Here is a 14,307-nt window from a genome sequence, read left to right as displayed (position 1 = left end):
CTACGGGGCTGCGGGCAGGGCCGGGGCGCGGCCGAGGGCTCGGTCCGCGCTCGGTCCCGGCGCGGTGTCGGGCCGTGAGGGCGGGAGGCTTTAGCGCACAGTGCGCGTTGTGTTTGTGTGTGAGCTAACGCCTGTAAACACCGGAGCTCCGCTTCCGACCCGGTGCTGCGGCAGGGAAAACATTCCCGACTGCTGTGCCTGCAGCCGTGCCGCTTTCTGCTGAAAATCTGTGTTTATTGAAGAATGCTTACGAAAAAAATTGTTGTTTCGCAATGTAGTGCCAATAATCTGTATTGTGGGAAGAAGGTGAAGTGCCAGTAAGCAAAAAGCCGGAGTGTTCTGTGTGTGCCCTGGCAGACTGGGGAAAGTGTGGAGTACAAGAAGCCTTCTTTTTTTCCGTTCCTTTAGAGGAATTAAAGTAGCATTTTACGTTTACTTAAACGAAAAGTTGATTCCTTTTTTCCTTTTCTTGTGCATATTGAGAAGATGGGCAAGTATTTGGGAGTCACGTGCATAGATTTAAGAAATCTGATTTGCAGAGAGCAGACATGTTTGTTATTAAATCCAGATAAATGGTTGAAAAAGTCACTTTTTTTGTAGAAAGCTATGTCACTTGTAGGTTAGGCTTAAAAACAAAGAAGCAGCCGGTTCTCCCTGACCACAGACTAAAAAGCAAATAACCAACCCCAGTAAAATGGTCCCCCCCAGAAAGTAAGCCAAAGCCATGGGGATCTTTGATTTGGACTGACTACCAAGAGTGTGCAGTTCTTAAAAAAGATGCCATGAGGTGGGTTGAACACAGAAACTGTTCTCTAGCAGTGTAATGTTACTTTCCAGTCGTAATGGAATCCTTTATGAGAATGTTCAGAAGTTTTCCCCCAATCAGAGGAACAGTATGACCCAGGCTGTGTTAGAGAGCCAGAGTGGCAGATGTGAGGAGACTTTCAGTACAGCTTTAAAGTGAGTGAGTGAGAAATAGCAGTGTCAGGTGGTGTCTTTCATTTGGTTATGTTCATGACTTTCTACATAATTTTTCAGTAAAAAACTCCTAAGTATAAAGATGTATGGGAAATCAAGGGAGGGGGAGGTTCAGTGGCTTGCATGTGGTTAAAAATCAAGGCAGAAATCTCATAAAAAGAAACAAGATCTGTTCCCCCACTACCCTGGTGTATATTTTACTGTCCTACTCTGCTTTTGGGATGAGTGCTGCGAGCTGCATTTGGGTTTTGCAACCAGAGCTGAGCATGTGAGGATGCTGGGGGCTCTAGAATGAAACAACAGAGTGCTCTTGGAACAAATTGAATGAACTTTTGGGAATTGTAATAATTTTTCTTCTATGTAATTTACTGTTTAAAAAAAGAAGTTGCGCAATAGTGGGTTTTGCAGGCAGTGCCTCTTCTCCCTACTTGTAATAGGGATAGTTTCATGGTGGAGTAAAGTGCAATTTTGTACTGGACCTGATACAGTGTCCTGGATGAAAAGGTTTAGTGGGGATGTGTGTGTATGTTTTTGTTTATTTTTATTTTATATATATGAATGATTGTGTCTTTAAAGTACTAGTCAGTAAGGTTTATTTTCAAATTGTATAATTGTATTTTGATTTCTCAATAGGTCTGGGACAAAAGTGAAAATGGAGATTGGCATTGCACTGCCAGCTGGAAGGTTTGTATTTGTAAAAATTACACAGACATAATCATAATTTCTTCTTTGTTTTTGGTGAAACATGCTTCATTTCTGCTGAATTTTAGAGCAGAAATGCTTTTGGTTCGATGTAGATTCTGTATGTCTTGTGTAAAATACTTTTTCTTTGCTTTTGTAAAGCATCTCTAGTGCCTCAAAGCAGATGCTAACATGCTCTTGTTAGTACCTAGTTATGTTGGCAGACTAGCATTAGTAAATATTATCAGTGACTGGTGTTCAGGGAGTAGAAAACAGTACCTTAATTTTTAATTCAATATTTCCTTTTGAATATAGTCAGACTTAAAAAAAATATAAAAGGGGGAAAAGTTAAAAGGAACATGTCTGGCTATTAAATGTTACAACATCTGACCTCTGCTTTTTGCTCTCCAAAACCTTTCTGAGAACTGTGTCATATAGATGCTTTGCTTCATCTGGATAATTAGTGCATTCAGCTTCTGAATTGTTCTTAAACTTGTGTTTAATAGGACCACAATGCATTCATCCCTGTAAATGGCAATGCAAGGGAGGCTTTTGAATTCCCCTTCTCTAAGACAGGAATGTTGACTAGGTATGAAGGAGGAGCTTCATAATTAAAAGAAGATTAATAATGCTTGCAAGTGCTTTTGAAAAGTACAGGCAAGCTAGAAGTGAACATGGTAATGGCTGAAATTTGATTGAGAACAAAACTGCACTTTACACATCAAGGCAGAATTATAGTTTGGAACTTAAAGTAGTAATAAATGCCTTGAAATAGGCTTGTAATAATTACATTTAAACACTAAGAGCAACAACTTTGCAGTGCTGGTTAGAATAAAGAACTGCAACAGCTGATATGGAACTTTGTATAAAAGAACATAGGTTTCAGAGGAGCAGTGTTACTACTTCCTGGAATTCTCTTCTTCCGAAAGTCATGAAAATACCTGGTTCCTAATGCAGTAAGTTTGCTTCTTTACTGTGTTCTGATGTTTTCTTGCAGACACATAGTGGATCAGTGTGGCGTGTGACATGGGCCCATCCTGAATTTGGGCAGGTCCTGGCTTCCTGCTCCTTTGACAGAACAGCAGCTGTGTGGGAAGAAATAGTGGGAGAGTCAAATGATAAACTCCGAGGCCAGAGTCACTGGGTGAGACTTCTTTTCTGTAGCTGTAAAGTTTCTGAATTTTGGCTATGTTTTGTTTCATTTGTGGCAACATTCCAACACAAAGGAAGTATTTCTAAAACATTTGAGGAAAACAGCTAACTGGCTGCATTCAGGCCAATTTGTGTCACTATTATGGGTGTTTCATAATAAGATGTTCCCTGGCAAACAACTGGCAGACATGAATTCCCACCTACAGTAGAGCTAAAGTTGGGTTTTTCTCTGACAAGAGATAATTTGAAACAACACTGGCTGTTCTTGCTCATCTTTCAAACAGTATAAAAGTGGGGGAGGGGACTTTTTGGTGGAAGATGTAAGCAGTCCTATGAAATGGTGTTGTCAGACTTTGATTAGTCTTCCTTAGGGAATAAATTTTTGATGGAAATTTCTTTGCAGGTCAAGAGGACCACTCTAGTAGACAGTAGAACATCTGTTACAGATGTGAAGTTCGCTCCCAAGCACATGGGTCTTATGTTAGCAACCTGTTCAGCAGATGGAGTTGTAAGGATCTATGAAGCTCCAGATGTGATGAATCTCAGCCAGTGGTCACTTCAGCATGAAATCTCGTGTAAGCTCAGCTGCAGTTGTATTTCTTGGAATCCTTCAAGGTATGTTACTAAAACATTTGCTTTATGACTGTAACAGGAAGGGAAAAACCATTCAAAGTTGAACTGTTTTGATTTCTCTTTGTCCAGAAGCACTTAATGACTTTCCTTGTGGACACAGTGTTGTGTCCTGCTGATCCAGTTACTCTTTTATTCATTAGCAGTAGTCCATGCTGAAGGTTCAGAGTACAGGAATTCACTTTAATGCATGGGATAGGACAAACGTTGATTTAAAAACTAGAATTCGTGTACATTTAGCTTATGTGTTTTATCTTCTGAAAACTGATAGAAATATCACTAAATCAATAATTAAAAGCACTGCAAAGAATGCAGACTCTGCCGTGAAACCTGTGGCAAATACTAGACTGCAGATGCAGTCTATTATAGAAAGTCAATTCTTCTCTCTGAGAACATCATCTTGAATTGCTAAATAATGTTGTCTAATGATTTCGCCTTAGTGAGTGTATAAGGTGGGCTTTTGGAACAATAGAGTGTGATAGTGGTAACTGTGAATAGCATTTAACTCCTGTTTCTTTGTGACTTTTTCCTTGTGGTATTTTGTGGTGTTGTTTTGTTTTCTCCATAGATAATGTGTTTGAAATTTAACAAATTGCTTGGTGTACTTTCTATGGGAAATATTATATAGATATATAGGTATAATATGTAAATATAACAGTATTTGTTTTCACCTTTTAGCTCTCGAGCACATTCTCCAATGATAGCTGTAGGAAGTGATGACAACAGTCCAAACATATTGGCTAAGGTTCAAATTTATGAATATAATGAAAATACCAGGTATGCTAAATAATAATACATAATGTCTGTGGGGTCTTAAAGTTGTTTATAATATATGGCCTTTTATTCCTATCACTAAATGTGAAGTGGAGTAGTAAATAAAAATACTGTCTCTGATCCATTGGGTAGGAAAAGAGTGGGAGCCCTCAGAATCGTAACTGATGTTAAGAGAAATAATATTGATAATTTTATTCTCTGTCAGCCCAGAAATGTCAGTATTCTTACCAGCATTTTAAAGGGAGAGTTGTTGTTCTGTGTCTATTAAATTATGTGTTTACTTTTGCACAAGAAGTTAACAGTTGAAATTTGAATTGTGTTGCACCAGGCACTGTTTTGTTCAAGGCCATTTTACAATGATTTTAAAGGCATGATTACAGTGACAGAAAGTGCTGTGAATTGCTCATTATCTGTCAAAGTTCAGGTTGTACAGTCAAGAGTCCACAGAACCAGAAGAGGCTACTAAGTTTGTGCACCACCACTTCCAATTAAATGATAACAGAGAAATTGTGTTTGACTGGGAGTGACCAATGTGGGAAAGGAGCCAGAGTGTTCTGTGGATTTTATGCCCAGCTACAGGCAATGTTCTCCATGCATTAACAATAAAGTTACTGTAACTTACTAAGAAAATGTAATATGTGTTTATCATACAGCAGAGGAGGCAGACAGTGGTCTGCTTAAAAGCATGGAAAATTTAGTGAGTTACTGACATGCAAATTCTCTTTAGATTTGTGAATGGAATATTTATCTTTATTTCCCTTTTCCAGTTGCAGACAAAAATGTCCTTTGTACTGCAATTCTTGTTTTGTTTTATGACTTACAATACTGTAGCATACTCTACTTAGTGGCTGCTGTATCTGATAGAAATTGGCTTGAAATTATTGCCTAAATTTATGTTTTAAAAAATTTATTTTTTTGCAAGTCTTATTGTGTATACATAACCCTTTTCTCCATTTCCTCTGTATTTGCTTTGTATAATTTGCATCACTGGCAATTTTCATGGCATTAAAGGTTAATTTCTTGCGCTGTACAGGAAATATGCAAAAGCAGAAGCTCTGATGACAGTCACAGATCCTGTACATGATATTGCGTTTGCTCCAAATCTGGGAAGATCCTTCCACATCTTGGCTGTAGCAACCAAAGACGTACGAATTTTCACACTAAAACCTCTAAGGTAAGCTTCAGAGGAAGATGGTTTGGTGTGATGTGATGCATACTATACAATCTTGTTCAAATTGTCCCTGCAAAGCAAAATTAATAATGTATTCAGGATTGTTTTTAGCAACCTCATTTTTAAGGTGACAAGATTGTGAGCAAGTCTAATTTTGTCTGAATACCTAATCTAATAACAGTTGTTACTATAAGGATTTAGTTCTGTCTGACATCATGTTCAAGCCCAGACCTTTGAACAGTTGTGTGCAGAACTGTCACTTTTCTCTTAAACAGGAAAGAATTGACTTCATCAGGAGGATTAACAAAATTTGAAATTCATATTGTGGCACAGTTTGATAATCACAACTCCCAGGTGTGGCGAGTGAGCTGGAATATTACAGGCACAGTGCTTGCCTCCTCTGGTGATGATGGCTGTGTTAGGCTCTGGAAGGGTAAGATCACCCACTTGAAACACATTAACTTTATAGTCTGCTGAATATACTTGAGAAATTTTACTCAAAAAATAATTTTTGAGCAAGTGTCCATTTTAGATTTGTGAAATATAGATTTTTTTTCTATTTTTCTGTTTACATTTAAGAAAAACAGAATTCAGAAATAACTTCCTGTGTTAAATACTTGCATGATTTAGGCTGCTGTGAATAGTTGTTACTGTACCCAGAAATTGTTACACCAGTCTAGAGCTACATAAAGTTGTCATTTTAAAATTAAGGTGGATATTTTCCCTGACTTGGAAATTTTCCTCTAAACCTAGAAAATCTACGTTCAGTCACAATGTTCTGGCAAATGGGTTTTTTCTGTTTACATTTTAAGAGAAAACAAACGAACAAATAAATGCACCCCCTCTGTCAATCAGCCAACCAAAAAAAACCAAACTAAAATCCCCACAACAACAGCAACAAAAATCTACTGGCAGTTACCTTAAACATTCTTATTTGTTCCTCAGTATTGTAATAGTGGAAACTGAGTTTTAAATTATGGACAGGCAGAGAATATCAGGCAGCTAAAGGGCCAGATCCTCAGCTGTTTGGAATTTATATATAGGTATTGAAGTTCAGGTGTGATTCACACAAGGTGTGGGGCAGTTGAAACATATTTGTAGAGAAACTGAGCTTCAGAAGAGAAACTAACAGTGTCTGTATATCTGTGTTTGCAGCTAATTACATGGACAACTGGAAGTGTACTGGTATACTGAAAGGTAATGGGAGTCCAGTGAATGGTAGTTCTCAGCAGGGAATTTTTAATGCCTCTCTAGGTTCAGCCAATACAAGTCTGCAGAATTCACTAAATGGATCATCTGCCAGCAGGTAGGTTAAGTAGTAGAGAGACTGATTTTCAATAGTCTTTTCTCCGAATCTTCATTTCATTTAGCTCTCATATTTGTTTTACATGTTTTTAAAGAGCAGTGTCATTTATTGCATGAGTACTTCTGTAAGCTCCTCTGGTTTTGCTCTGTGGTTCATCTGTTTTGCAAGTGTTAAGAGAAAAATGAACAAAACAGTAAGTCATACTGAATCAGTCTGTATAAATAAGCAATGTAAATAATTATTTTCATTTTTAGTCCTTTCATATTATTCAAAACAATATTTCTGAAATAGTTTCAAAGGAGAAGCTTCATCCTACTGGTGTGTAACTGTTCTTTTGATTTAGATACATGTTTAAAAGTGAAGCAAAAATGCCAGCAACAAATTCTGTTTTTCTCTGGGATAATATAGCAGAATGGAAGGAAGAAAAGTTACTTCATAATGGTTTCAACAATCAAATGTTAGTGTTAGTTTACTTGGTTTTTGCAGGTCTGTAGCATCAGTTGAATAAAAGTTATGTGGTTTTTAAATTTTCCTCATATGGCATTCATATGGCAAATAATTTGCCTCAATCTCCATTAGTTTTTTATTCTGTAATAGTTGCTTTTTAGTGGGTAAATTTTACTGCCTCTTGTGAAAAAACATTTTCATTTGTGCACACTGAAATGTAGAAATATGCTGAGTCTTGCATGTGTATGGTGCAGTGTGTACAATCAGCTTTACAGAATTATAAGTCCTATATAAGGATGAGATGTGGCCAGATTCCATAGCAGCAGTTTCCAAATTTTGTGGCCACCTTTGTTTCAAATGCCTTGGGATAGTTTCCTTTTCCATCCATGTGCAGCTACTCATGTGAGGTTTTTTTTCAGTTTGGAATGCTTATCAGTAAAGTTTGCTTTTGGAGAGTAGCACCAGCCTGCCCCCTCTTGCCCTTTCAGCGGTCAGTCCTGAATGGCAGTTCACGATCTCTGGCCCTGTTGAACAGAGAGCAGGTTTCACATTTTCATCACAAGATAATTGCGGACACAAGAGGTGGTAATGGGCCCGGTCCCTACAAGAAAGGGCAGCAAAATTATGTTGGTCATGATTCCCGATTCTGCTTGCAGTGTAGCAAATGAACTGCAGCCCTGCCTTGGACATGGTATATCCGGAGCTGTGTAGCTGCATTTGCTTGGGCTCCTTTGGGGAAATGCAGGCTGTCTTACAGCTCTTTGGCATAGGGTGTGGTTTTACAATCCTTATCCAAGACTGTGCTGCCACCAAGACTAACCATCCCCACCCTTCTCGTGGCTCTTCTCCTGTCCCTGAACTTGGTGCTAAGCCATTGTGCAGAAGATAAACACTTTATTACAGGCTTTCTTTTGTAGTGATACTGGCCTGAGTTGTGTAAGCACAGTTGCTAACTTCTGTGTTAGTGTTAACATGCTGATAAAGATTGCATTGACATTTGACTAAATAGGTATCCTACACATAACTTATTTTGTCTCTGACTGTACATGCTGTGTTTCATGTCTATATGTTTAAACACTTAAAACAGCTATAGCACAGGCAGATCTGGAAAAGGCTATAAAAGCACTATGGCCAAACTGGATTTGTACTCGAAATAAATTTCAGAACACATGATGTAGATTGTTAGGAAATAAACCAGTAGGGCTGTATTATTATGTTGATGTAATTGTGTGTGTAGATTTATGATACAATTTCCATTCTCCATTTGTATTATGTCCTTTTTAACAGAAAGCAGAGCTGATACCAAGCTAACTGGAGTAACTTTGGTGTTTTGCTGCTTGTTGCATGCACACAGGAATGGAAAACGAACTCCTTTTTCCCCTTCCCCAGCGCCGTTTGACCTCTCCCAAGACACCAGCAGCCTGCTAACTACTAAATACTGTTCAAAAAGCCTTTTTAAAACACGTTGTGTGCATTTTTTGTACTAGCCTGTATAGTTTGATACTGATGGAACGCCCGATAGAAAAATATTTGGAGAGGCATCTTGTTTGGAAAAAAACAACCCACCCAAACCCCAAAACTTCCGTCAGAACGTATTTTTGAAAGCTTGTAAAATTAAAAGATAGTTTGTGATTAAAAACAAGAATTTTTGTCCTTGATTGGGATGGGAGGAGGGAAATGACCATTACAATAGCTTTCATTAAAATTGTTTTGAGAACCAATTTGTTTTGCATTTCAGAGTGTTCAGCATTTGATTAAGATTCCCTAAACATTACAAGGTTGTAACTGCTTTGTAATATATGCAACTGTTAGTTCTAAAGGAGTGAGAAAACTGTTTTGACAATTGTACAGATGATGGCTTTTAGTGGTTTGTTATTGCTTCATTTATATTCTTTAGTATGACTTCAAATAAATGTTTTGTAAGTACTGTCATACTTCCTTCATCCTAAAAGAAGTACTTTTTCTGTTACGTATTTGTGCATTCCTGTGGTAATAGTTATAATCACATGGAGTACTTAAATTCTCTAAACGTAATATCCTTGAAAAATGCAAACACTTTAGCCATACAGAGATAGAAACCAAAATGCAGTTTGTTGTTAATTGTCCCATAATTTCCTTAATGAACTGATAGCTGCTCTTTGTTGTAAGTCCACAGAATTGTAAACAAGACAGAAAACATAATATAGTTATACTAAAATGCACAAGTGTTACGGGTAAGTTCTAATAAAAACAGCAGCAAAATGACATGGAGTGGCATAATTCTCAATCTTGCATTCACCAGGAATCTTGAATTTACACTGAGGATTTTGCAGAAATATGTAAATAGATACAAAGACTGTATTTCATTCAAATCAGTTATTCTCTGTAAATGTATATCATTAATGTAAAAAGTGGTGGTTTTACATCTTCTAGAAATGCTGTGAAGTTAATCTGAATTCGACGCATATGCAGCAAGTGTACTTTGATAATATTTAATGTATATTTTGTGTCACAAAGAAAGCATTACTGAAAGCTGTTAACAAATCTGAAATTCTGGGAGAATGAAAGCCTGTTAATAGCTGTACTACACCACCTTTTTGACTTCCAAAGCCATCCATTCTTTTGTGAAAATGTATCCTAGGACTATGACTATGGTATTATTTTCAGTGAATTTCAGTGGAAAAGACTATTATTTTGCTTTAAAGAAGAGTTTCCAGATTTGTCTTGTTTTGAATTACAAGCCTTGATTTCTGCTATTATGTTCTATTGGTTTTGGCATGGATATACTAAAGCCTTTTTTTTTTTCCAGCATGTCTTTTCTCCCCTTTGGTTCTCCTTGTATTTACTACCTTTCTCTTCTTTTCTTGTTTTGTTGGTTTTTTTTTTGTTCGTTTGTTTTTTTGTTTGTTTTTTTGTTTTGGTGTTTTGTTCCTTTCTTAATTGTTTCAGGTATTTCTTTCCCCCTCTGGATTCCCCACGGGCTGGATCAAGATGGTCCAGTCATGCCCAGCTCCTTCCTCCTCCTCCTCTGATAGAGCAGTCTTGTGACGCTGACACTGCCAACCTCCAGTATCCTCACCCTCGCAGACGATGTGTATCTCGGCCTCTTAATCTTTTACCTGAGAATGAAGGGGTTTAATGTGTTCCTTTAAACAAATTCTGAAGGGCCTTATTCTGGGTGTTTGTGAATGCTTCCATTTCCAGCTGCCTTTGTATTCCTTCTCTGGTACAAGACTTTTTTAAAAATGTGGGAACTTCATGCATGTTTTGCAAAACAAAAAACATTTAGAACATGTTTGTGTAGCAAAGACCATTTTAATTTGTACCCTTTGAATTTTGGCAGCATACATAAACAGTATTAGCCATGCACTCTTTATGGAGTAGATGACTTCAATTTGCCTGGAGTTTTTTCTTTTTTTTTAAGCTTTTTTGAATCAGTTTAGTATGGTCTTTATTTTTTTCTTTTTGTATACTCCATTTATGTGTGAAACACATTCTCAAAATTAGACATGCCTTCATGACACTTGTGAGTGAAGAGTGATGTTGGATCAGCTTGTTAAAGAAACAAAACCATTCCTGTGTATACTGCAGCAAAATAACTTGAAGTGTTTGGTTACTTAAGATTTTTCCATCTTGCTATATAAATATTTAAATTTTATAATTGTGGTTGACTAATAAACTTGTTCTGAAAGGTCTGTATTTGTATGTTTTTTTCTTCTTGTAAAGATTTTTTAATAGGTTTCTGATGAAGGTGGTTTTTTGATTCAGGTGTCCACTCTCCTAGCTCTCTGCTTTTGTGCCATTCCTGATGTGCAGCTGCATATTCCCAGTCTGTGCCACAAGGTGTGCTCTGACTTTTCTCATGACTGTGCTGGAGGTCTGTGCAGACTGCTAGAGCTGTTGGGTTTCACATTTCCTCTCAGTTCTTTTCCAGTGATTGAATTCAATCAGGACATTTTGAAGAAAAAGGTCTAGCTTGAAAAATGCCAAATGTCTTTTGTGCTGTGTGAGCACAGGAGCATCACTGCTGTGGATCATCGTGTTGGCATTGACTCGGACTGGTGCAAGGCAGGCAGGAAGATAATGCTGGACAAAGAATGCATGGTATTGCCCAGGAGTAGCATTACTGCACAGGATGGGATTGCTGAGGTTTTTGGGCAGATCCTGGGGGGAGGAAGGAAAGAGGAAGTCTTTGTGCTGCAGAAAGCCAAAGTGTAATTGTATATTTCAATGCGCTTCAAAATGGACTTACCCTGTTTCCTAGAGCACTACTGTGAGGTAAGGGAGAGGACAACTTTTGTTTTTCCAGAATGATATGTTCCTGTGAGCTTTACTTGTATTCTGAACACTTCATTTGCTCAGATCCACCACATTTGTTTCTTTCTGAGGAGTCAGTTTTAATTAAAAAACCCATGAGGTACACTGGTATTAGAATGTGCTTGCTGAACATGTGTGGAGGGAGGCTGCTGATACTTTCCAGCCAGCAGGAACAGAAGTGAACAGAAAGAAAAAAAAGTTTTATACCTTTACTAGAAAAAGTTAACATGAAACCATGCCAACTATGTATGGTAAACAGAAATGTTACATGATTAAAAGATAATGCTTAAATGGTGGGTGGAAAGTAATTGTTCCTCTGAGGGAGAATGAATAATTGAAAAAATAAAAATCAACACTATTACACTTGGGATATAGTCCTAAACCAGACCAAATTGTTTCTCGGTATGGAAGCAATAAAACATATTTTTGAGTGTTAAACCATTTGCAGAATTTGTGGCTTAACCCTGGAAGAGGTCACAGATTAATCAGAGTAATGACAATTTTTTGCAGCTTCTAGTAGTGCATTGTTAATAGTTTGTTCAGCATGGTCACGTTATTTTCCTCTGTGATGAACATGTGTTGTTATTAGATATCCTAATTCCAGTCACACTTCTTACTAATGGAAACATGCTGTAAGATTCAGTGCAAACAAGTCATGTTAGAACACAGTGGCCAGGTACTTTAACCTCAGCAAATGAACTAAGGCTGGTTTTGTGGCTGATGCCTGCCTTGCCCCCTACCTGCTATTTTGTACTGACCTCTCTCCAAACCAGGAGCCTTTGATACACATCCCTGACTTTCCACCTCTGCTTCCTCAAACTCATCGACTCTGCTTGACTCAAGCCTGTGAACTTCTGTGCAGGATCTGGGCCCTTGGGCATACGCAGCAGAACTCTAGGAGGGAAGATCAGAAGGGCTTTGAAAGAGATAATTACAGCAGGTACACACAGTATTTTAAATTTATGCAGCACTTTTTAAGGCTACACTCCTTTTTCTTCTTCTGCAAGAATACTCACAATAGCCCTTCTACTGCTTCTGTGCTTGGAGCACATCTTAGTTTGAGCTGCCAGGATTAGAAGTTTTTAGGTCTTGTAGAAGCTGTGAGATGGCATTGGTGGTTTTCTTTGTTTTTCTTGGTTTTGTGTGTGTGTGTGTGGTTTGTGTCTGTGGTGGTTTTGCTGTTGTTTGGTTTTGTTTTGAACATACTTGAACCAGTATGAATTTCTGATTACGACAAATGTGGAGTTTCACTCCTGTAGGTTTTTGCACTCTCCATACCAGGAATGCATTCTACATTCTACAACTGTAGAAATGCATTCTGAAAACCTCCTGGAGAGTACTGAATTTGATATAGATCTGTAGAAGTTTTCATGCACACACACATGTGTTTGGAAGGCATCTGCTCACATCCTCTACTTAAGAAAACCCTGTGACACGTACGCTTCAGCATGGAAATTTTCCATGTTCTGTACATAAACTAGAACACAAGGAGTTCCACCTCAACATGAGAAAGAACTTCTTTACTCTGAGGGTGGCAGAGCACTGGGACAGGCTGCCCAGGAAGGTCGTAGAGCCTCCCTCTCTGGAGACTTTCAAACCCCAGCCAGAGTCACCTGCTCTGGGTGACCCTGCCCTGGCGTGGGGGTGGGACTGGATCATCTCCAGAGGTTCCTTCCACCCCTAACGATTCTGTTTCTCAGCCTCATTGTGAGAAACGCCAATCACTTGTTTTTAAAATTTTAATAGTAATAAAATGGTTATAAAAATAATAATATAATTAGAATAATAATAATTTGGACAATTTGGATTAGGACAATATGAGACAACAGAAACAAAGAGTTATGGACATCTACCTTTTTCTAGTCAAAATAAGCCCGAAAAAGGACCCACATTAACAGAGGATTAACCCTTAAAAACTTTTTTTATAACATAAAACCATATAATATTCACTTTAATACTTGCAAAAAGCCAATCATAAAATACTTATTTTTCACATTTTATGTGTTATGTTAGAAAGTTATACTGTATTAATTTTCTTAAGTAGTGTGTTAAATATAGTTTTAGGTTACAACACAAGATTAAAATAGAAACTATGCTATGTAGGATACTTTTTTTAAAGAAAGGACTCGCAGCGAGATAGCAGCCACAGGACACCCAAATCTTTCAGCGAAAAAGAATTTATTGGTCTCTTATCAGAAGAAATGAACTTCTTCCAGCCTCGAAGGCACTGTTAGGATTCGGAGGAAGAAGTTGACAACGACCAGACAGAATCCTTTGTTTGAATGGAATTTATGCATCATGTATGAAGTGTATGAATATGCCACAGGCTATGGTTTTTAAGGGTTAATCCTCTGTTAACGTGGGTCCATTTTCAGGCTCGTGCTGCCCAGAAAAATGTACCCAAACGTCTGTAACTCTTTGTTTTTATTGTCTCATATTGTCCTAATTCAAATTGTCCCAATTATTATTACTTTAATTGTATTACTATTTTTATAATCATTTTATTACTATTAAACTTTTAAAATTTTAAAAACAAGTGATTGGCGTTTTTCACATAACCCATATAATATTTAATATTTGCGAAAAGCCGCACTCATCTAGCTGATTCACATGGCAAAAACGGGACAGAAAACAAAGCCGGGAATATAAACAACGTCACACGAGTTAATCCGAATGGACCTTTTTTTTTTCCCCCCCCATTTTTAGGTAGGACGGGGGACAGCAGGCTCGGGCGGGACGTTCAGCGGCCCTTTCCCTGGAAGATCCCGAGCTACTCACTGGTACGGGGATCCAAGCCCGGCTAGCCTGAAAGTAAATACCTGAGACAAAACAGACCGATGACATTCTCCCGTTCCCCACACTGCCCGCGGTC

General features: G+C 37.9%; 1 protein-coding gene across 1 annotated transcript in view; it reads left to right on the top strand.

Moving 5' to 3' along the window:
• Positions 1-10,814, top strand: part of SEH1L (SEH1 like nucleoporin) — a 28,977-nt gene extending 18,163 nt beyond the window's left edge. The window contains exons 3-10 of the mRNA XM_005423357.3: positions 1,612-1,662; positions 2,657-2,803; positions 3,215-3,426; positions 4,120-4,218; positions 5,249-5,389; positions 5,662-5,819; positions 6,542-6,692; positions 10,068-10,814. Coding sequence (XP_005423414.2) covers positions 1,612-1,662; positions 2,657-2,803; positions 3,215-3,426; positions 4,120-4,218; positions 5,249-5,389; positions 5,662-5,819; positions 6,542-6,692; positions 10,068-10,257 — 1,149 coding nt within the window. The 3' untranslated portion in view covers positions 10,258-10,814. The remainder of the gene's footprint in view (positions 1-1,611; positions 1,663-2,656; positions 2,804-3,214; positions 3,427-4,119; positions 4,219-5,248; positions 5,390-5,661; positions 5,820-6,541; positions 6,693-10,067) is intronic.
• The last annotated feature ends 3,493 nt before the right edge of the window (positions 10,815-14,307 follow it).

Source organism: Geospiza fortis, unplaced genomic scaffold (genome assembly GCF_000277835.1).
Source record: "Geospiza fortis unplaced genomic scaffold, GeoFor_1.0 scaffold100, whole genome shotgun sequence".
Classification (NCBI taxonomy): domain Eukaryota; kingdom Metazoa; phylum Chordata; class Aves; order Passeriformes; family Thraupidae; genus Geospiza; species Geospiza fortis.
The sequence above is the reverse complement of the archived record's forward strand: the minus strand, read 5'-3'. Positions and strand labels throughout refer to the sequence as shown.